Source organism: Schistocerca nitens, chromosome 1 (assembly GCF_023898315.1).
Source record: "Schistocerca nitens isolate TAMUIC-IGC-003100 chromosome 1, iqSchNite1.1, whole genome shotgun sequence".
In the NCBI taxonomy this organism is placed as follows: Eukaryota; Metazoa; Arthropoda; class Insecta; order Orthoptera; family Acrididae; genus Schistocerca; species Schistocerca nitens.
In genome coordinates, this window is record NC_064614.1 from 829,440,366 (window position 1) to 829,463,919 (window position 23,554).

General features: G+C 44.4%; 1 protein-coding gene across 2 annotated transcripts in view; it reads left to right on the forward strand.

The window, feature by feature from the left end:
• The window catches only part of LOC126262880 (ornithine aminotransferase, mitochondrial), an 89,523-nt gene that overhangs the window by 58,817 nt on the left and 7,152 nt on the right, over positions 1-23,554 (forward strand). The window contains exons 1-3 of one of the 2 annotated variants that reach the window (XM_049959767.1): positions 1,074-1,210; positions 8,129-8,251; positions 8,904-9,128. In XM_049959767.1, coding sequence (XP_049815724.1) covers positions 8,152-8,251; positions 8,904-9,128 — 325 coding nt within the window. In that variant the 5' untranslated portion in view covers positions 1,074-1,210; positions 8,129-8,151. Of the gene's footprint in view, positions 1-1,073; positions 1,211-8,128; positions 8,252-8,903; positions 9,129-23,554 lie in introns of those variants that run through there. The other variant, XM_049959758.1, reaches the window with a different exon arrangement.

Here is a 23,554-nt window from a genome sequence, read left to right on the forward strand (position 1 = left end):
TGCTACGCATCTATCTTTGGTTTTTGGTTTATCATGTGTCACTTTACTTACTCAAATTTCACCTCAGCTGTCGGCAAAAGTATTTGCTTTCTCCCCACTTGAACGAGATCATTCACGCAATAAGAATGTTTTATGTTAATAGTAACGTCGACGCACTCTATGTTAAACTGTATTTCGGACAGTAAGAAAGTCATATCTACGAGCGCAGATATATATATAATGTGGGCCTGTTTTCACACATGCTTTTAAAATGAGGGGAAACAGTTGGCATTGTCATGCCGTTTCTCATATATATACACGTAGTACCTCATATAAAGTAAATAAATCTTTTTTGCTTGACTCGCAGTTGCAAGCATGGACAACAAGCTGTCTAATGGAACGACGAATATGAAAATTTGTGCTGGACTGGAACTCGAACCCGAATTTCCCGCTTATCGCGAGCGATACACGATTTTTTTTAAAAAGAATTTCCCTATCATTCATTGTTCTCAGCATTTGTTCTGGGTAGATATCACGTGACAGCCCTTCAAATTCATCGCTTAATAATTCATACAGATTAACCAGACCTCTGACCGAACACGCTGAGCTACCGTACCAGCTACCCTAAGCTATCCGAGCACACTTCACCGTCAGAATAAAGCTTGCGTATGTCGTCAACCATGTGTGAACAAACTGTAGTCCTACATCCATTATGTATATTTCCGTATAGGAGAAACATTTTAATTGCTTGCCCGGTGTCAGCGGGTAAGTACAATATTGCAGTGCCTGAGTTGTTCAGAAGAGTGCATGGCGGAAGGAACATTGCATCGTGCTTCTGAACAACATAGGCACTGCCACATCGTATTTCTCGCTTGTAGACACACTGCTTAAGAGTTCTTAATTGGTGTAAGTCTGAAAACTAGTACTGTTCCACTGATTTACAAGAATCGAAGTAAATATCGATGACAGACTTTACTGCTTTACGTCTCTGACTCGCGGACGCAGCGCCACACAAGTGACGTCGATGAATGCTACTGCAGCTACGAGATGGCAGCACGAGTTCCTGGCAATTGGTACCTGATACACTTTAAGATCTCTGTTCTTGGACCTGTCCCACGTGTTGTGATCTGACAGTTCCACTCCACTGGCGCTACCAAAAGAGCACCTAATCCGTTCAGCTGTGTCTGCTAGCAGGCCTTCGTCACAACAGCTTCGAAAAGAAGAAATACAGGTGTGTGTGTGTGTGTGTGTGTGTGTGTGTCTGGCCCCAGTCTTAGAAAAAAAATCATGAATGATAGTTTCCGAAAAAGAAATTTTTGTCGCTTCTGCAAATCGTTCAGAGCTTTTTATTAGTTTCTTCCCGTTCTGAGGTAAAGACAAATTACATGTGTTGCCCACAGCATACACTTCTTTTTTCTGCGTATCATACTTGCTTCTGAAATATTGAATCGCAGTTTTAAAAAAATGCTTTCCGTGTAATATGTTTAAGTAGCAGAAAATATGAGCTGAACAAAAGAAAATGTGCAAGCTGATTTATGCGTAAAATCGCATGTTGTTTTTTTATTTAAGTCGATCTTCTGCAGTAATAGGAAAGTAGTGGTTTTAGCTTATGTCCTGCTTTGTTACGGAACTTTAGGCACAGTCAAACTGCAGTATCTTCATATAAAGTTCACATTGCATGTAAGGTCTCTGAACAGTGCATTGTTTTGTTTATTTGAGCTGAGTGATGCCTGCAAATACTTTGATCATTTTCGTTATAACAGTGACTAAAAGTTTAGTTTTAACGCCGCTCGAGATTATAAACGAAAGTTTGAGCACAAATCGTCAAAGACTTTGTTTCTAGTTTATTGCTGTTTTCTCATTTCTTTGGTTTATCATGTGCTTCCTGTAAAATAATTTTGCATTTTAGCTCTTGAGACGGAGACAGTTTGGATATGTTTTCCAGTTAGCCCGCGACCTTCATTTCAATTAGATTCATTGGCTGCGGAAGCAAACAGCAACATCGGTTGTGCAAGAGCAAAAGCGTCTGTAAAATTCTTCGACAAACATTTACTTTAAAACGGTTCCACTTGTTATGTAGGAGTCTTTTCATATTTTCGCACAAAATCTCTACATTACATAGAGAAGTTAAGATGTAAAGTATAGTTATTGGTTTCTGAAGGAAATAAAACACGGTCTCCTACATCATAAATAGTATATTAACATATGCAACGTCGTATTAGGACCATCAAAAACATTTCAAATTTTTTTACCACAGAATTGTATGGCGTAAATGTTATTGAAAGGCGGAAATAAGCGGATGTTAAGAATTCTTCTGTCTTTTGTTAAACCTGAGAGTTTGGGAGGTCTAATAGTCGCTTGCTGCTAAAAAAACTGTACACCGTTGGTGAAATTATCAATGATAACAGATTATGAACATAACTTTGTTGGATTCATTAAAACTCTGCTAGCATCTGAATTTACAGGGTCTTATTTTTGAGGAGTTGTGTGTTGAGATAGTGATGAGATGGCGTAGTGGTACGGCACTGAACCAGCAGTTGGGAGAAGTAGGATTCAAAACCTAGTGCGGCCATAAAGCTTTTTATTTACTTGAGGATGCCAGGATGGTTTCTTTGAGAAGGAAGACAAATTCCATCCACAACCTTGCCCAGTAACAGCACATCTTGCGTCGTTTGGAAGTTACAAGCATATGTTACTTATATGTTTTAAGATATGTAATGTTTTCTGACATGAAGATAGTGGTGGAACTAGTGGAAAATTGATATTTCAACTTGCTTAGTCGGTTGAACATATTAACTTGGTGGCTATGCTATCACTCAGACAAAAAAAAAAAAAAAAAAAGAAAAAAGAAAATGTAGCCTAATTCAACTTATGTTCTTGAGTCGCACAAATGTATTAGGTAGTATTTTGACATCTGTCCTATGGAGGAGACAAAAGAAGTTACCACAATGAAAGCGCGTGCTGTGCTTGTGATCGGCGTTAGGTGCCGTCTGCTATATTTTCAGCCGTTACGATTTAAGAGGAAATAAGTAGTAAACTCTAGTATTGGTGACGCTGAAAATAAACATGATCGCAGTGTAACTACCGGAACACCACAGGAAATTGTGAATTTCAAGCGGTTCGTGGTGGTGGTGGTGGTGGTTAGCGTTTAACGTCCCGTCGACAACGAGGTCATTAGAGACGGAGCGCAAGCTCGGGTTAGGGAAGGATTGGGAAGGAAATCGGCCGTGCCCTTTCAAAGGAACCATCCCGGCATTTGCCTGAAACGATTTAGGGAAATCACGGAAAACCTAAATCAGGATGGCCGGAGACGGGATTGAACCGTCATCCTCCCGAATGCGAGTCCAGTGTGCTAACCACTGCGCCACCTCGCTCGGTTCTCGGTTCGTGCAGACATCTAATTTTCGTACTTATATGTAATGGATGCCGTAAAAAATTTTGTCCAACGTACGGAAAATTGGTTGTTGTGTTCACCGGAAAAGATTATTTTATATATTAGGCACTTAGAACATAGCCGGCCGCGGTGGACGAGTGGTTCTAGGCGCTTCAGTCCGGAACCGCGCGACTGGTACGGTCGCAGGTTCGAATCCTGCCTCGGGCATGGATGTGTGTGATGTCCTTAGGTTAGTTAGGTTTAAGTAGTTCTAAGTTCTAGGGGACTGATGACCTCAGATGTTATGTCCCATAGTGCACAGAGCCATTTGAACTTAGAACGTAACTGTGCTTGATCTGTATGCGCGCCGTGAATAGATACCAGATCGAACAGTGAGCTGAAATATGCTTGCGAAATACTTGTTATACTGTTAGTTTTGAATCTGATAACTATACTAAATTGTAAAGTGAAATTGGGTAATCCATAGATGCGAAAAAATTAATGTAACAAAATGTTGGTGTCCCTAACTGTGGAAAAAAACCTGTTAAGGTCAGAGCAGCGTAGGATACGTGGATGGAACCAAATTTTGCAGCTGACCATAGGTCGGAAATGCACCGTTGTGGAACTATCACTGCCATACGAAGGCCTGTCAGCGACAAGCCCGCGGGGGTTTGTGCGGCTAGCTATCTAGGATAGATGCCGTGATTAAGCTGCTTCTATGTTTGTTGCGCTTTGTAGCGAACATTATGGAAGAAATTTCAAGTATTTGCTGTAATAAAAGATGAGAAAACAGTGTTTAAAACTTTTCTTTTTCACCAACGATTCTTGACTCAGATCTAGTGTACCAATTAGAGTACAAAAGTTCTTCTCTGTACGTTAGCAAAAAATTCAAACAAGTGGCTCTTAGATCTCATTGTTAAGAACATTGCACGTTACATGCAGTGTTATTTCTGCAATACTGCTTACTATCGGATTAGCTCCACTTTTAAATAGTTGATTTAATAGTCAGGATTTACACAGAAGATTTGCATCTAGCCTAACCTGTTTTTGAAACAGGAATTTAAGGATGATTTGCACTTAACCCAGCCAGCCTTGAAAGGAAATATAAGGTTGACTTAGGTTTGTCTCTTCAGCTGATACAATTATTTTCAGCTAATTAGTAACTGCACCCTTAAGCATAACGGCCGTAGCAGAGAAATTTGTAGGTACCTTTGTACAAAACGACTGCAGCAAAATTATTAGTAAAAAAGGAAACAAAACTCACAGTTCTTTCTAAATACAAATGGCACTTTCCTGTCCCGTCTAAATGCTCAATCTTCCAGATCAATTCAGTTTGATATATCCATTTTAGTGGCGGAGTAAAATGAGCTACAGACATCGTTTGCACGATGTTTATACTGGAACTGCTCAAAAGTAAAACATTTTTTTGTTGTAACCTCAGCTGTGTCAGTTGTTTCGGAGCATTTTATTTTACGTAGTCAACACTGTCCCATCTCGTTTCGCTATACGTTTGTCACATGGAAACAAAGCCTTGAAGATAGATTTTTTTTACACTTATTGCTTTAATTTTTTACCGACGGATTATCGTAGAGCGAGAAACGTTAAAACATCAAACGTTTAGTGTTGAAATTTACGAAACTGCTAGGCTAGTTAGAACACAAGGCCGATACTTATTGAAACCATTGTAAAGATTTCACTCTCCTACACGAGACAATGTTCCCTTCCTTTTTTCCTAATCCAAACATCTTCGTTGGCAGACGCACTGCACCAGTCAGACTGTAAACGTTGTGCATGTGTTTTTATCGTTGCATTATAACAGATAATTGAATGAATGAGGTCGTTAGCCAGCGGCGCTTTAGTGAAATTGTGGAATCACGGAGAGATGTTGCAAGAAGTGTCCGTAAAAGCTAAAGTCATTGAAAATGTTGATACGGGTAAGTCTAACCATAATAAACGAAAATTTTATGGAGCTGTATGAACTGTTGAAGTATCCCAATTACTGCGGTATAGTAGCGCTTCAAATACTTGCCGGAATGAAATCCACCACTTTCTACAGCCACAAGATTATTGCTCCTCAATTTTTAGAAATTGTCTTCAGGTAAATTATGCCTAGAGCAACGGAAATCATTGACGAGCTTCACATGCTTAAACTATGTTGTTTATTTGTGCTTTCTACACAATTCTGTACGTGCTATTGGGTCTCTACGTGATTCGACTAATCTTTCATTCAAACTTATTCAGTATTTTAGTCTCCATATTGTCTTCTTTCTCAGTTATACGTTGATAATTTGTAATTATTGCTGTTATGGAAATGAGGAGATGCTGACTTGGTAACTAACAGTTAAAGAATACCTGACAGTTTTGTTCCCATGGATAAAAGATACTGTACAGAGGAGAAGCGGCAGTTAACAGCATCTAAATACACCAGCTACACAGTTTTCCGTTCATTTTCGAGTTTGTTTGTTTGTACACAAGTTACGAAAGCTAACATAGTTTGGAAGGTAAATCAGTAACCATATGACAGAACACCTTAATAAGGTCTAGGTTATTTCGAGAAGAAACAGCATTGTCAAGTTCCATAAAATATTCCACAAAATTTCGGGCGCGTAGCCGCATGAATCCATGCGGCTGCACCGCCGAAATTTTATGGAACAGTCTTTACGCCGCGCAAACATGAAGATGCACAACATTGTCAAGGAACGGAATTCAGTTCACGGTCAGTGCCCCAAAGATGAATGACTATATTTTGGTGCAGCAATCAGCACCGAAATGGAAGTGATGCCCCGCCCCCTTTTTTATAGCTGTAGTTTAATGTAGTGGTGCCCCTTAGTATGCCAATACGAAATACTCGACTGATGCAATAGTGAAAAGATATTGGGATCTTGGAGTCATTGACGAAATAGTGGGCGAGCGCTAACAGATTCTATTGGCGTATCATAAGAGATGAAAAATTGTTATATTATGAACTTGGTACAAACAAGGAAAATAATTTTCAGATTCCCTGTATTAACAGTAATCATCCAGGGCAGCACAGGAATTTGCGAAGTAAATTTTAGTGTTTTCAGAGCAGCGAGGGAAGCGTAACGTGCGAGAAACAGACGTGGCTATACGATAACTTAAAGGACCGGCTACCTGGCGAATTGTTAACGCGACCGTAGAAACATCATCTTTCCCGTTAGCGAGAAAGCTTTTTCGATGAAACGTACATGCACAGCACCTTCCTCTGTAGCTGCCTCTGGATCACGGTGTCCCGGGTTCGATTCCCGGCTGGGTTGGGGAATTTCTCTGCCCGGGGACTGGGTGTTTGTGTTGTCTTCATCATCATCATTTATGACAGTGGCTGGATTGGACTGCGTAAAAAATTGGACTGTGAAAAAGCTGGGACTTTGTACGGGCGCTGATGACCGCGCAGTTGAGCGCCCCACAAACCAATAATCACCACCACCATCATTTGCATCTGCAGTTTAGTCTCCTCTAAATCGCCGCACATAATATATAATCCCACTGACTCTTTCTATGCAACGTTCCATCAACAATTGTAAGAGGTTATTAACCTGTCAATTCTTTTAAACTGTTCTTGTGCATCAATATGCAGTAGGCTGCGGTGAAAAATGGCGGTAGCAGACTGACACAGCTGTCGACAGCATGAAATTACACTATTTCACTATTTACATACCATGGAAACCGTGTTACATGTAAGTAGCTTTGTGTATCACTCTAAACGAGACCAAGACTGGTTATACCATGATTTCCTCGACATTTTTTAATGGCGATGTTACATTTTGTGCCTCTTGAGCGTAATCACGCATGGTCCATTAACTTATACCTAAGTTACTTCTGTACAACGTGTTAAGAATTCATGTGATGAATAGTGATGAAAAGTAACAATATAAGTGTGCTGACATTCTTGGTCCTTCTCATTGAAGATAAAATCATCTAGGATGTTAGGCTGCGTCATGTTCCTCTTCAGTTTCTTCTAAAAGATAGATATTTCGACTTCTCTGCTGGGATCTTCTTCAGGATCTTCTGGCCTTCAGCTAACTGAACTCCTGAAGATCCCATCAGGGACTTTGGAACGTCAATCGTATAGAAGAAACTGAAGAGGGACAAGACGTGGCTCAACATCCTAGATGATTTTTCCATATACGTCAAAAGTATCTTTGCACCTTTGTAGAGCGCATAGAGTAACATAATTTAGCCCTGGAGTGACCCACTTTCACCTTTTTCTTCTTCTTCGGTATTCAACCATAAGGTTGGTTAGCAACAGTTCGCCAAGCAATTTTATATTTGGCTTCCTCTTGAGAGCAGTATAGGTGGAAATTCCGTATTACAGGAAGAGATGAAAGTGATTTGCATATGGGCTAGCATCGCTTCTAATTGTTCTACATCTTCCCTTAACACTGAGACATCAACAACATATCTCAGCAAGACCCACACCGTTGCAGGCAAAATCGTCATTCGTCTGTCTTTTGATTTTGGACAGATTCGCAGCATACAGGCCATGATTGCTAAGATAATGTATAGATGCAGTCGACGGATGAAGAAATTGTATTTTTAGTCTCACTCCGATGTTAATTTCTTACCTATATCCGAAGTGTCTCACTGTCATATTTGTGAAACAGTCTTGTACACTTATTCGTATTAGCGTTTCTCATGTAGCGATATAAGTGTGTTCCTTTTAGATTTTTATTTTACCGTGTCACCTTTTACCCACATTTCCTATTGAGTTTCTGCCTTTTATGTAGCAGAGAAGAAATTTGTTGCTTGGTGTTGCAGCAAGTGCCGCAGCCCAGCCGAAGATGTCTCAGAAGCTGACGACGGAGCAAGTGCTGGAGAGGGAGGAAAAGTACGGTGCCCACAACTACCACCCGCTGCCAGTCGCACTCTGCCGAGGCAAGGGTAAGTCATCTCAAACGCTGATACGATAGGCCTCTGTGATACCCAAAGCACATAGTGGGAGGTGGGGCGGGGGAGGGTGGAGAGGAGAGAGGAGGGTGAAGAGGAGAGAGGAGAGTGGAGAGGAGAGAGGAGAGTGGAGAGGAGAGTGGAGAGGAGAGTGGAGAGGAGAGTGGAGAGGAGAGTGGAGAGGAGAGTGGAGAGGAGAGAGGAGAGGAGAGGGGAGGGGGATGGGGGTGAAAGGTGAAATGGTGGACTCTACCTCACCAAATTCCAAACTGAGACCATTACGTAGATGGTGGGTCGCAGCTTGATGATTCCTTGGGCTGGTTTTTGTGGGTGTATACCTTGTCTAACATGTGGGGCATCAGAATTTGGCTCCTAAAACTACAAAGGATTTTTCCTTTGCAGAGTTGTGGACTTCAGAATATTAAGACTACATAAAAGAAGTGATAAGCTTTGCTCATGTGATAATGTGCAGACGCCTGTATTTGTCGTCTTGGGCAACTGTCCTAGTGAAGAGTGGTGCAGGCACTAGCATTAATCTTTATTTGTATTCATTTACGACTAACGCAATTCCAATTTTTCTTGAAATGGATGTGTTGCAATTGAAGTATTTGCAGCTCGAGTGAGCAGGCGCACGGCTTGTTCGCAGGTGTCTACATGTGGGACGTGGAGGGCCGCCGCTACTATGACTTCCTGAGCGCGTACTCCGCGGTGAACCAGGGCCACTGCCACCCCCGCATCGTGGAGGCGCTCAAGCAGCAGGCGGACGTGCTGACGCTTACGTCGCGCGCCTTCCACTCGGACGTGCTGGGCGAGTACGAGCAGTTCGCCACCAGCCTCTTTGGCTACGACAAGCTGCTGCCCATGAACACTGGTACGTGCGCCCCCGCAGCTAACGCTCTGCCGCCTCATCGAGTCCCAACTTGTCGAGGAGCTCAATGGTTGTTTGCTGAACGTTATGATGTAAAGGATCCCTGCCCCAACCATCCACAATAGCACCTTTCTCAGGAGGATAATAGATTCTCGCGTGACCTCCAAAGGGCATTACGACTATTAAACTGATTTAGACTGGTCTCCAGTAGCTCATTACAGTAAAGATCGATTCACTTTGGACATCAACTGAAAGGAAGGCAACATCGCTATCACATGACGGTGTGTTTAAACATAACGTCAACACAACGTCACTAATTTTAGCCCAAGACTGAACAGTGAAAGTGAGACTGAGAGACACAAATCGCGATTCATGAACTAGGAATATTGAATTAGTATTAATGAACTAGTGATAGATATAATTTATACCGAAGCAAAAACAGAACTGTCCGGAAAAAGAAAATAAAGGATCACCATTCTGGTGAGTGACAAGCCAATCGGAACCAACTGACTACCGTGTTATCCTCTGAAAGCGGTTTGGACGGGCATGATGGGGTTACCACACCTATCTCCCGCTTCTCGTCGGTTTAGCTACTTCTCTTTGAAGTAACTGTTCAGTTGGCACCACGAGCTTTAGTGCACCCTGTTACACCAAGGAAACCCCCTAGCAGTAGAAGGAATGGAACTTGGGTCCTCAGCATAGCATGTCTTCTCCATGTATACCCTTGAGATGGTGACAGGCAGCCAGTCTCACGTGACCGATTTCAGAGAGCATTACATATCTATCAGAAGTGTGTTCGTCACCCTTCGTGTGAAGAGGCGAGGGAGGGTTTCTTGTCTTGAGAATCCCCTCCTTGAATACTTTTGCTCAGCTTTCGCAAGTCTCAAAGACCGTTCTGTTAAGAGTTAGCACTGGTCAAAGCTACCTAATAAAACTGCGTCACCGGAAACCTGATGCGACCAACAGTGACCCACCATTCAGGTAGCAGCTGTTTTCAGCGGCTTTGGCCGGGAGAGCCAAATAGGCAGCGTTTGGGATGAACTGTAGTCGGTAGCAGCCACAGAAAGAGCGTCTGCGCCCCTGGTATTTGTTCCACTGGACCATTTCGCGCTTCTGGTTTCGGCTTCCCATCTCTCCCACGTTAACACTGGTGGGTGTAGTCTCAGATAGCGATAGTAAGGAAAACGCTCTTCATAGCCGAGGACTGAAAGACCAGGAAAAAGTATCGTCACATTTTAAAACGTTGGGTTCACCCAAAAAATGTATGAATATACCAACAATACAAACAATATTTTATATAATTGCGGAAACGCAGCAGTAAGTATTTTATACGGTTGCAAAAACTGGTTCAAATGGCTCTAAGCACTATGGGACTTTACAGCTGAGGTCATCAGTCCCCTAGACTTAGAACTACTTAAACCTAACTAACCAAAGGACATCACACATATCCATGCCCGAGGCAGGATTCGAACCTGCGGCCATAGCAGTAGCGCTGTTCCGGAGTGAAGCGCCTAGAACCACTCATCCACAGCGCCCGGCTGTAAGGTTGCACTCAGGTAATTTCTTATCACAAACAGAGAGTCTTGAAAACTTTGATTCACGTCAAACATGATTTATGAAACAATGCACAGCACCTTTTTACTTCAACTTGCTTTCGTTCTAAGCGTCAAGCAATATCAAAAAAATTTTTTCCTTCAGCAGATGTGAGTTTTCACTGTTAAAGAAAATATTTTCTAAAGCAACTTGTTTATCCTGTTTATGTTCATGTTAATGCAAAGCATAAGCTCTTTCTTTGTCCATCTATTGTAAAACTTAAAACCTTTTTCGTTTTCATATACTTGCCCTATTTTGTATAAGAATGGTAGTTGGAAAAATATAAAGTCTTCACGCAAACTCTTTGCTAAGCCAACACAGGACACCGACGCTTGCAGTGTTACTTCCCTTTTCGTGCTGCAAATACTCCTTTCTACTATTTTTTTCCCCTCTGCCTTTCCATTGTGTTGTCTCCTTGGTGCTGATCATGCTTGGATTTGGTTTATGATTTTGGAGACTAGTTTGTATCTGTTTTGGCACTTTCTACAACTTTTCAATCCACGTGTAGCCCTTTTTTGTTTGACCTCCCATTCCTCTTCCAAAGTTTGGGCTGTGTGAGTAAAGTCACTCAATGTGGTGTATGTTCCACTTTTGCCTTTGTCTTTGCACGCATCCTTTTTAGCAAAAGGTAATTCACCCAGAAACCAACATGGTAGCCATCCAGTTATTGGGTGGGGGTGTCGTCAAGTTCCTTCACGGTGGGGGCCCCTTACCACCCACGAATCACACTGTTGGTGCCTGCGCTGGAAACTCACAGCATCTTCCAAGGAGTTTATACCTGTCATGGCTGGTTACAGGTACTCTCAGCAATAGACAAACAGCCAGCTTGCCATTGCTGTGGCTGGATATGACTCAACACGTTCCTTCCCTAGCTATTGCATGTAAGAAATTTATGGCGAAGAGATGGGAACAAATGCACCACCTAGCATTTAGTTTGGTCTAGGACCAACGGAAATTATTTTTTGACCAAAAGCTATTCTTTTTGTTGAACACCTTTAATGCAGGTTTAGGGAATCAGCAATGATTTCGAAAGTGAAAAGTGGTTCAGTCCTGACTAAAATGGTATCCCTCTCATTTGCTGTGCTCCCCACCTGTGACAACCTGGGTGGCATTGCTGTAACTATCACTCCACCATAAGTCTCAGTATTGCATACGGTATCTTCCACGGCGACCTCCTTTTACAGACAGATAACGACTGAAGTTCCAGATTGGAGGAATAGGGAGTGCATTTCGTCCATCATGTCTAGTGAGCACCAAAAGACAATACTGTTGACACTGGGGCTTTCATCTTCGCCTATCAAGGCGATTCGTTGCCTGAGAAGGTCATAGTAATGGTGTATCAGTGCAATGTGAAATCGTATGATAACCATCTCATACTGTGCTTCAAATGTATGAGATTTCGGCACATGTCCACCAATTGTAACGCCATGCCCTTCTGTAGAGATTGTGGACGTCAGTTGCACATGAACACTCCTTGTGCACTTCCTCCTGTCTGTATCAACTGCAGCAAGCACTATTTCCCCCATTTGCTGGACTGCACCATCTTTCAAAGAGAGAAGAATAGCTGGGAATACAAGACTCTTGAATGAGTCACATATCAGTATGCCAAGAAAAAATGTTTGCTTCTTGTTCATGTGGTGGCAACAGTTGCTACTGCTGTCACGACATCACCCTCTATACAGACCTTACCCTCGCCCTTTGTGCCTTCTACGTTGGCCAGTCGAGGTCACTCCCCTGGTAGCTGCAGCCCCCCCCCCCTCTTGCCTCCCGCACATCCACTTTGGGAATGTTGACTCCCTACACACACTGGCACATGGGTCCCCAACCTCCAGCTGCAGAAGCAACATCTTCCTTCGGCGTTCCTCACCAGGAAGGGGTCTCTTCGTACCCTCCCCTCCCCCCAGCAATCGAAATCATCCAAGAAGGACAAAATGGCTTCAGAGATGGATTCTGGTGGTCCCCAGGTCTCTAGACCCCAGCGGGTTCTGCTTGGCTACCACCTGGCCCCAGCCTTCGTGGCATCTTTTCCATTCCCTGCTGCATGTCTCCTGTTGCTAGTCTTTTTCCCCTCCATTGGGGAACACGTCCAGGATAGTTTTGGGACTGTTCCACACTGTCCGTATCTGATATACGAACAGTCTCACCACTGTTTTTCATTCCTTTTTCCTTTTGTTCGTTCACCTTCTCCTATCCTTCCTTGGCTTCGGTGTTCGAGGCTCCTCTTTTTTTCTTCTTCCTTCCTGTGCGCTCCTGAAGACCATCTCACACGTCTGATGCGTAACAGGTGACTGGGTAACATGAAATTCCCAGCTCCAGGCCGACTGGTAGAGTTTGCACGTACCCCTTGGTACAAGCCAGGTGACTGCCTGAGCTGCTACTTTCCCAAATTGCCGATTGATCCCTCTGTCAGGCGTTCAGGAGGTGTGAACAATCACCTAAGGCCAGTGCACCATCTTGTAAAGGGGGCTCCCAGTTGGAAGGAGCACACCATCGGAGATGCTGGCAATCATGGGGGATTTTCTCGCAATGAACCAATCATCATCTTTGCAGTTCACGTCTACTAAACGTAAACAGAATGTAGCTCCCAATTCAAAGACCCTCACAGCTGCACCGCGGTTCCTCTTGGTTTCACGTACTGAAGACTGTCAGTCCTTCGCAATGGCAAATCCGTTTATTATTCAGTAAGGTGCTGATGGCATTACCGGCCCTGTGAACTCCTACTCTTGTTTACGGAATGGCACTTTGCTTTTGGAGAGTACTTCTGATCCTCAAGCACAACTGCTTGCCACTTCGCTTCTCCATAGCTATCCTGTTCATGCTGAGGCCCAAAGAAATCTTAGTTCTTCCCGTGATGTTATTTACTGTAGGTTGATCGGTGTTCTGACTGAGGCCTAAATCCAAACATCCCTCTCTGATTAGGGCGTCATTGCTGTCCATTGGGTGAAGAAAAAGGTAGATGCCTCCTTAGTGCCTACAAGCACATTCCTTCTCACCTTTTATAGAGTGGTGCTTCCATTCATGATCAAAGCAGGCTATGAAGTTACCACAGTCTGACCATACATGCCAAACACGATGTTCTGCTACCACCATCATTGTTTTAACCATATTCGAATGTCTTGTCAACACCCAGCCAAATGTGTAACTTGTCGTAGGGATGCACAAGGGCTATTCTCCGCCTCCTCCTTCCCTGCTGTATCAACTGCAATGGCGACCATGCCTCTTCCTCTCGAGATTGTCCCATGTATCTCATTAAACGGGCTGTCGAGGAAACCTGGAGAAAGGAAAAAGTACGAGTACCTTACCTGGTCGCTCAATAAATTATTTAGTAGTTGCAAACTCTGCAGTCTACCGTCTGGCAGTTACACTACTGTTCTTGCTACATGTCTCTCCACGAAGGACATGGCCAAGCAGACATGCAACCTCAAATTCAGCTCTGTGGTTGTGAAATCGCCCAGTGTCATGCTAGCGTCGCCATCCTCTCGTCCAGCTTTGCAACTAGCCATTAAACTCTCACCTCACGGGGCGAAGTCATCAGCTACACAACTGGCAGGCTGGAAAGGACATACGAAATACTCCCATGGAGATTTTGTACATCCCTCCAACCAACCAACACCTGAGTATTCCTCTGCCCACCGGAAAGGCTCGAAGAAGTCCAACAAAGACAAACGGTCCTCTCCTTTGCTGACTCGAAGATCCTCTTCGACTGTGTCACCACGATACCCTTGCCCAGCCGGCCTCAGCGGTGCACACAAGCAGCCATTGTTCTACGTTGGACTTAGCAGGCCGACAGCAGAAGAAAGCGGACGTTTCCGTGGACCTCGTGGAGCAGGCTGCTCCTGCCTCTTTGCCCTGTAGCAGCGAGTCTTCACAGGTTGGCTCTCAGCAGCTGCCAAGGTGACACCCTTCCATTTTTTCCTCATCATGACTCTCCTCCAATGGAACATTCACAGCCTTTGATCCAACAAAGAGGATTTATGGCTGCTTTTAGAATTGCAGTGTCCACTTGTACTCTGCCTTCAGGGAACAATATTGCTTCCTCACGATGGTTTTGAGCTTTCACATTTCTTCAAAGTCCATTCTGACCTGTCCCCTGAGATTGGCATTCCATCTCTTGGGGAGTCATGCTGCTGATACAGGATGACGTTCATAGTCAACCCATCTCCCTGATTACCTGTCTTCAAGCTCTTGCAGTATGCCTTTTCCTTCCTCACTTGACCTTTTCCCTTTGTACCATTTACATCCCTCTGTCATTTGATGTCACCAGTGGAGACTTCCTCCAGCTTACTGGGTAGCTACCTCACCCCTTTCTGCTCCTGTTTGAGAGGTACCATCTAGGCTGACCTTCTTAATCAACTTAACCTCTTCTGCCTTAACACAGGAACATCCACTTTCCTTTCAGACTCCTCACACACCTGTTCCCATTTGGACCTATCCCTCAGCACTACCCAGCTTGCCCATCGTCTTGAGTGATCCATTCTTTCCGACACCTACTCGAGTGACCATTTCCCATGTGCTATCCGCTTGCTGATTCATACCCCACGTGAGTGCATATCCAAATGACAGCTTACTATGGCCGACTGGAAGCTTTACTCCTCCCTGGTGACCTTCAACGAACAACATTTCCCCATCTGAGATGATCAGGTGGAATACCTTACAAACATTATCCTTACTACTGCAGAACTTTGCATTCCTCGCACTTCCTCTTTACCTCGCCATGTCTCGGTCCCTTGGTGGACTGAGGTGTGCTGTAACACAATTCTCTCGCGGAGACGTGCTCTCCACACTTTTGACCATCATGCTAAGATGGCAAACTGCATTCATTATAAATAGATGCATGCACAGTGTCGTCTCATTCTTTGGGATAGCAAAAAAGCTAGCTGGATTTCATTCACTACCAGTGGCTCTCTGGGACCAAGATCCCTTCCTCAGTTTCCAGCCTGACAATAGCAGATGATGTCAATGTGCACCCTATTGCTATCTTAAACACCTTGGGCCGCCATTTTGCGGAAATTTCGAGCTCCTCCCTCTATCACCGTGCCTTCATATATCGGAAATGAGTGGAGGATGTTCGGGTGTTACCCTTCTCTTCTCAGAATCGTGAGTGCTACAATGTTACCTTTATTATGAAGGATCTAGATCAAGCTCTCACTTCATCCCAGTCCTCCACCCTGGGGCAGATGCTGTTCAAATTCAGATATTGCAGCACCTTTCTCTCGTGGGAAAACACTTTCTGCTTAATACATACAACTGCATCTGGGCAGAGGGCATATTTCATAGATGCTGATGTGATACCACTGTCATACCCATACCTAAGTCCAGTAAGGACAAACATCTTCCTTTTAGCTACCTCCCCATCTCTCTACCCAACTGTGTTTTCAAGGCGATGGAATGCGTGATTCATGCCCAGTTGGTATGGTGGCTCGAGTCTCACAATTTACTAACCACTGCACAGTGTGGATTTCGAGCGCGCCGTTCTGCAACTGACCATCTCGTCACTTTGTCCACCCATGCCTTGAATGGTTTTCTGTGGAAATCCCAGACTGTGGCCGTGTTTTTCAATTTGGGAAAGCCTACAACACCGGCTGGAGGACTGGTATTCTCTGTACTCTCTACACGTGGGGCTTCTGTGGCTGCCTGCACCATTTCCTTGAGGAATTTTTAAAAGACCAAGTTTTCAAGGTACGTGTGGCTTCTCCCTTATCAGACACCTTTATCCAGGAAAATATGCGCTTAAGGGTTTCGTCCTGAGTGTCATCCTGTTTGCTATCGCATGGCCTGTCTCCCACCAGGCATCTCTGGCATCCTTTCTGTTGACGATTTCCCCGTCTATTGCATTCTCCCCGGACCTGTCTCACTGAGTGGCGTCTTCAACGATGTCTCGATCGTCTTTACTCAAAGAGCACCGACAATGGCTTTCGTTTTTCTACTGGCAAAACCATTTGCATGAATTTCTGGCGTCGCAATTGGTTTCTCCCACCATCTTTATATCATTGTCCTGTTACTCTTCCATTCACGGAAACTGCAAAATTCCTGGGAATCCTGCTCGATAGGAAACTCTCTTGGTCCTCCCATGTGTTACCTGGCAGTACATTGTACGCAGTCCCTCAATGTCCTGTGTGTCCTCAATGGTACTTCCTGGGGTGCAGATCGGAGCACTCTCCTCCGTTTGTACCGGTCCCTTGTCCATTCGAAACGAGACTATGGGTGCTTTGTTTATGCATCTGTGTGTCCATCCCTCTTACGCCATCTCAGTACATAAGGTGCCCTCCGCCACACCGTTGGGTGGCTTGTGGAGTATAAATGTAGATGTAGATGTACTACCCACTATGGTGGCAGCTGTTTGGCCATTGGCACCTTTTGCACTAGCCCAGTTGAGTGTATGAGGAAGCTGCCGAACTACTGCTGCCCTATCGCCGTCACTTTCTCCTCAGCAGGTATGCATGCCGTTTGTCTGCCATGCGTGGCCACCCAGCCTATGCCTCCTTCGATGACTCCTTTGATCACCAGTACGGGATGCGTACTTCTTTCTGTTACCTCCTGGAGTTAACTTTTGGCTCTTGTTCCGGCTCATTAACTTCATGCTCCCTGCAGCTATCATGGTGCGTGTAAACCCTTCACCACCTTGGCTTCATGTGGTGGCCCGTGTTCACCTTGGCCATCTTTCACACCCTAAGGACATTATTCCAGCCTTGCTGTATCGCCTTCAGTTTCACGACCTTCATATGGAACTTTCCGATGGTACCTTTGTGTACACTGATGACTCTCGGACTGACCGTGGTGTGGAGTGTGCCTTCGTCATTAGCGCCGACGTTTTTTGGTATCGGCTTCTGGCACACTGCTCAGTATTTACAGCAGAGCACTTCGCCCTGGATCAGGCCACAGAGTAAATCTGGCGACACAGGCTTTTCATTGTGGCATCTGCTCAGACTCTCTCAGCACCCTTCAAAGCCTTTGTGTGCTTTACACTATCCATCCCTTAGTGCAACGGGTCCAGGAAAACTGTCACTTGCTCACTCTTAATGGAGTCACTGTGATGTTTATGTGGGTTCCTGCACATGTCGGTCTGACAGGAAACGAAGCCACTGACGCTGCTGCCAAGGCTGCAGTCCTCATATCTCAGCCCACTAGTTCTTATATTCCCTCCGACGATTTCTGTGATACCGTCTGTCAAGAGGTGGTGTCACTTTGGCATTGCCACTGGTCCTCCCTTCATGGGAATAAGCTGTGGATTATTAAGCCTCTCCCAGCGGCTTGGACGACCTCCTCTCGGCCCTCTAGCCGCGAGGTGGTCATTTCAACTAGGTTGCGTATTGGGCACTGCCTTCTTAGCTATCGCCATTTAAGTAGTGCTCCCCCACCACTTTGTGCATATTGCGCCCAACTTTTAACCGTCTGCCATTTCCTGATGGAATGCACATTTTTTAACCATTTACGTTCCAGTTTGGGTTTGCCATCTGAGTTATCGGCCGTTTTATCCGTCGTAGCAATATGGCGAAGACCATTGAATCTTTAGTTCAGGACCTCCGTTTCTCTGTGGCGTATTTTATATATAGACCTTTCTTCACGTCCCTGTTTTTATCTTTCGTGTCTTCCTTCGATTGGGATTGACGTATAGTTGCTTCTGAGTCCTCTCTTTGTCTTCTCGTTCCACAGTTTTGACATGGGCGCGTATGACCCTAGTTGTTTTTTTGCGCCCCAAAACAAAAGTAACCTGCCAATCTACCCTCTGTGGTTGTTGTAGCTATTTTAAGAATCGAGTTGACTATGACAGAGCGTCGGGCGGAATTTGCACACACGTCCTTTGCCCTGTCTACAGCAAATATGTGGAGGCTGTTGCTGTTCATGTGAGGACATATCTGGATTTTGCCATTGTAATATATGTCTCCCTTCCAGTGGTGAAGTGTCTCAGACCATGTTGTATGCATTGACTTCGCGGCTTCGCCTGCATTCCTCATTTTGTGTGACTGTAGGGACTAACCCTACATTTCTTTGTGATGGGTGAACTGAGACTACTGGCCGTGGTAAACCTATTTGCTTGTAAGCTCAATCTGTGTCTCTTGAATATCTGTGTTGAGAGCTCTTATTTGGCCATTGATCTTTCGATTTGCAGGCCTCGACTTCTTAACTCCATCCATTGGAGAGCCCATGGTTACCCATGTGACAATGGCCATTTTCCAATCTTTCTGTCCCTCCCTCAGCATCACTTGCCTGTGTGTCCACTGAGATGCGTTCTCAACAGTGCTGTCAGAGATGCCTTTGCCTCTGTCATCACCCTTAGTACCATTCCATGTGGAGCTATTGATGCAACTGTCTAGAACGCATCTACAGTCATTCTATCAGCAGCAGACTTAATGATCCCCTATTCCTCTGGATACCCCTATTGAAAGACAGTATCTTGGTGGAATTCAGAAATTAGTGGCCATTAGAGATCACAGATGGGCTCCGCAATGCCACAAGTGACATCCATCAATGGAGCATCTCATTGCCTGTAAGTGGCTTCATGCCTGGTTACACTATCTACTAAAATGACTGTAACAAAAATGCTGGGAACGCTTCATACCATCATTCCTAGTCTTGGGCATATATTCGACGCCTCTCTGGACGCAAGCCCCAACTGGTGTATTGGTGTGTGTCTGAATTGTTTTATCTATACTGACCCAATGATGTCGCCAAAAATTTTACTCTGCACTTTTTCGAGCCTCTGTGTGTGAAAACTACCAGCTTACATTTTGTGTCCTCAAACAGTGGGTGAAGTGAATTCACTTACCTTTCACTACAAATCACCTAGATCCATATAACGCTCCATTCAATGAGTAGAAATTCCTCAGTACCCTAGTCCTTCGCCCATACATGGCTCCAGGGCTAGACCACATTCACAGACAAATGTTCAGACACCCATCAGTGGATTTCCAAAGCCTCGCAATTTCCAACTCTAACATAGAGTCTGCCATCTGGTCAGTTTTCCCGGTGTCAACACCATGCCAGTGTTTTCTTCAACTTGCAAAAGGCGAGTGACACTATGTAGTGTCATTGCGTCCTCATTACCTTACATGTATGGGATCTCTGGGGCCCATCCCAATTTTTGTCCAGAACTTCTTGTCACACTGTACTTTCTAGGTTCAGGTTGATACTTCCTGCGGTACCTCCCCCCCCCCCCCCCCTCCTATATACAAGAGAATTCAATCCTGATGGCCTCTGCAGTGACTGCCCAACTTTATCTACAGTCTTTCAATGTTGTAGCTGCAGCTGTGATAGCTACATTGTCATCCTTCATGTATGAGGCCAATTTTTGCATTTGTTATTGCTCCTCCGCTAAGAGTGTTGTCGTACGCCATCAGCAGGGTGCCACTTGAAAGGCACAATCCTGTACTCTTACCCAAGGCTACCGGTTTTCAGCATTCAAGACATGTCATGCGGTTCTGCCGTCATTGTCACGATTGAACTTCAGATACAGTGTCTCTTCTCTGTAGTCCAATTTCTCCTACTGTCACCTGGTCACGGAGCCGTTATATACAAACCCATGGTTTGTACCCCGTCTTCATATCTATCACGTCCTATGCTTTGGATCGAAAGACTCTGTTGACCCCATGGTCTTTCTTTGCCTGTTTCAGGCAATTTTTGATTAATTTTTAGGTTCCAGAAGTGGTATACATTGATGGCTCCTTTTGTTTCCCCGCACCCAGGCAAGCTGCAGTGAACAAAGCTCCTTGCTGAACAGATGCAAAGTGTTCGCTGCAGAACTGGTGGCCATTGCTTAAGCCCTCAGTCCCGTTTGTTCTTGCACCAGCGAGACGTTCTTACTCAACAATTACTCCCAATTACTGCCATATTTTGCAGTCTTCGACCTGTCGACCAGTGCTAGCCACTACACCTGTTTATCCAGGATCTCCTTCAAGCTGAATGGTTAGTCTTTGTCAGGATACTATGTCAAGTTGGGATCACAGGGAATGAACTGGCTGAGCTGTTGTCCAAGCTGACTACCAGGATTCCGACTTAGTGAGATGGGGGTACCTGAACTGGACCTATCGTTGACAGTATGTCGTCAGTTTTTGAAGCCTTGGAAGCCGGATTGATTCGCCCTGGTTTCTCTGAACAAACTGAAATCAACAAGGCCATATTTTGCTGATCCATGGCCACATACGACGACATCAGGATCCACCCACTGCCACTGTGGTGCCTGCCTGACAGTGGGCCACATCCTATTGGACTGCCCAAATTTGGCCATCTTAAGGTGAAGCCTTAAACTTGCAGACACGCTGCCTCTACTTCTAGCATACAACTCCAAAACGACTGATTTGGTTTTACAATTTACTCATGAAGGTGGTTTCTACTGCTCTGTGCCAGGTAGGGTACATTCGTTTTGTCGGCCACTTGAGGGATTGTAAGGGTGCCCCATCACCTACTCCGACCCAGGTGGCCTTTCTCGATGGTCTGGCTAGTTCCTGCACTTCCCACTTTTTCATTCTTTTTATTCTTTTACATCTGTCATCGGCTCACTGTCTCGTCGGCGTTGTCTTTCCAGAGTTTTTATCAACTTGTCTCCATTGGTAGTTTTTCTTGTGGTTGTGGAAGGTGAGAAAACAGCAGTCGGATACAGAGGGTGCGTCTGCCATTACATACCCTGTCTTGCAGGCCTCCAGCTGCTTTCTGAGCAACTCAGCTACATTCACTCGCTTACCCCTCTCTCATTTAGACTTGCTTCTGTCTCTTGCTTTTATTGATTCTCGGTTACAATCTGGTATCTTAGAATTTGTCTTCAGTGTCCCTCCTCTGTGAGGGCTCTTCCTGGCATAATGTATACAGAATCATCCAATCTAATCCTGCGAGCTGGTAGTTTTAAAAGTTGCGTATATTGAAAACGATCTGTAATTAACTTAGACGTTTCGTTTCGCGTTTTCTCAACTGTTTGCTTGGGTGGATTTATATCAGACTGGGCACGCATATGCTACAGCACTGTAACACGTTGCTAGCGCTCTCGTTCTCGGGTTTTGTGCCAGAGAGCCTCAGGCGCTATCAGTAATATTGCGAAAGATATTATTATTGGCTTCCACCTTCAGTATTGTATTCCTGCAGTGCTACTTTCACATCAAAGTACGATCCAGAGTGACTCCCAGGTATTTTGGATGGAGCGTATTTACTAGTTGTATCCCTTGGCATGTGAAGTTAAGTTAGTGACGTGATTAATTGTGCTAAACTGGAACGCACACAGTTGGGTTCTGGCTGGGTTTTGACGTAGTTGATTGTTAGAGTAACAGACGCTCAACTCTCTCAATGTGGGCTTCGACATCTTGAAAAGATTTCGTCCACTCGGTAATAACAGTTCGTCGGTGTAAAGGAAGTTCCTTGTCTTTGTCGGAAGTGGTTCATCATAGGTATAGATATAAAGCAACGTTGGTGAAAGGACACTTCCTTGTGATAATCCATTTCATTGAAATCTCCATCGTCTATGTTCACCCTGAAAATCCCCATAAAGTTTCCAGCCATGCAGTAATCTTCGAATAAGTTGTGAAACCATAATCTTTCGTTATTCCACAGATATTGTGAGACAATGGACAATGATTGACAGTGTCATGAGCCGTGAGGTCAGTAAGCCATTCCTGTGAGTTACCGGGTTTTAAAGTGGAAGAATCATATGCAGTATTATAGCTTTGTCAGTCGATGAAATTTTACGCAAGTTACGTGATACTCTCGATGAGCGAAAGTAAGTTCATGGTTCGTCGCTCTCAAGTCTGTCGTGCTCGTCACGGGCAAGGTTTTGAACAAGAGTCGAATATTGTGTACTAAACTAGACGATTGTTAAATGTTGTTTTAGTCTTAATCTTATTCTTGCATTCTTTTTCCTTATGGTCATGTCCTCCTATTATCAGCGCTCAAGATAGAAAGTGAAGAGACACGACGTCATCAAATTGTTTTGTCAGTCGTAAGTGCTAAGAGTCAGTGCAAAAGTTGTCTTTGCAGAGACAATACATGTTCTGTGCTATACGTAAGTGCACAGATGTGCAGGTATCTTCACTGTTGTATAATCAATGGTTGTTGGCGGTAGAGAAGGAGCAAATTACTATCTAGCTGATCACTGGAGCTAAGGTGCCTATTTATCGAAACACCAGACAACTTTGATCAGCGTCTGCTATGCCAGAAAGCAGCTCTATGAATCGAACCCGGATCTATCCGTTTTGTCGGTCCTTTCCATATTCAGCCATCCCATGATTCGACAGTGTCTCCCTCCCATCTTCTACTTCCAAACCCCATAACCCTATTCAACGGCGCTAAGAGAGTAACATTTCTAGAAGGGAGGTCTGAGTGAAACAGTAATTTGATCTAAGCTGTCATAAAATGATACAGTTGGTAATGGGCCGTCCCCGGAAGGCCAAGATCAAAATTTGAGACTTTCTGCAGCAGCCAGCTGTAATATAGAATTAACTGTCTGCGAGTTTTCAAATGTTCAAAATGTTCAAATGTGTACGAAATCTTATGGCACTTAACTGCTAAGGTAATCAGTCCATAAGTCACACACTACTTAACCTAAATTATCCTAAGGACAAACACACACACCCATGCCCAAGGGAGGACTCGAACCTCCGTCGGGACCACCGGTACAGTCCATGACTGCAGCGCCTTTGACCGCTCGGCTAATCCCGCGCGGCTCTGCAAGTTTTATCCATCGTATTTGGTGTAAAGAAGGCATTGCATTGAACAGAAGTATACATGCCATATGTTATGGTCCAAAACGTCCAAACTTAGGTCCACAGAATTCTTTGTAATTACTACATTACAAATTGCATGTATCATAGTAGAATTCGCTTCGTTAGAACTTTAATAGACAATTGTTCTGGAAC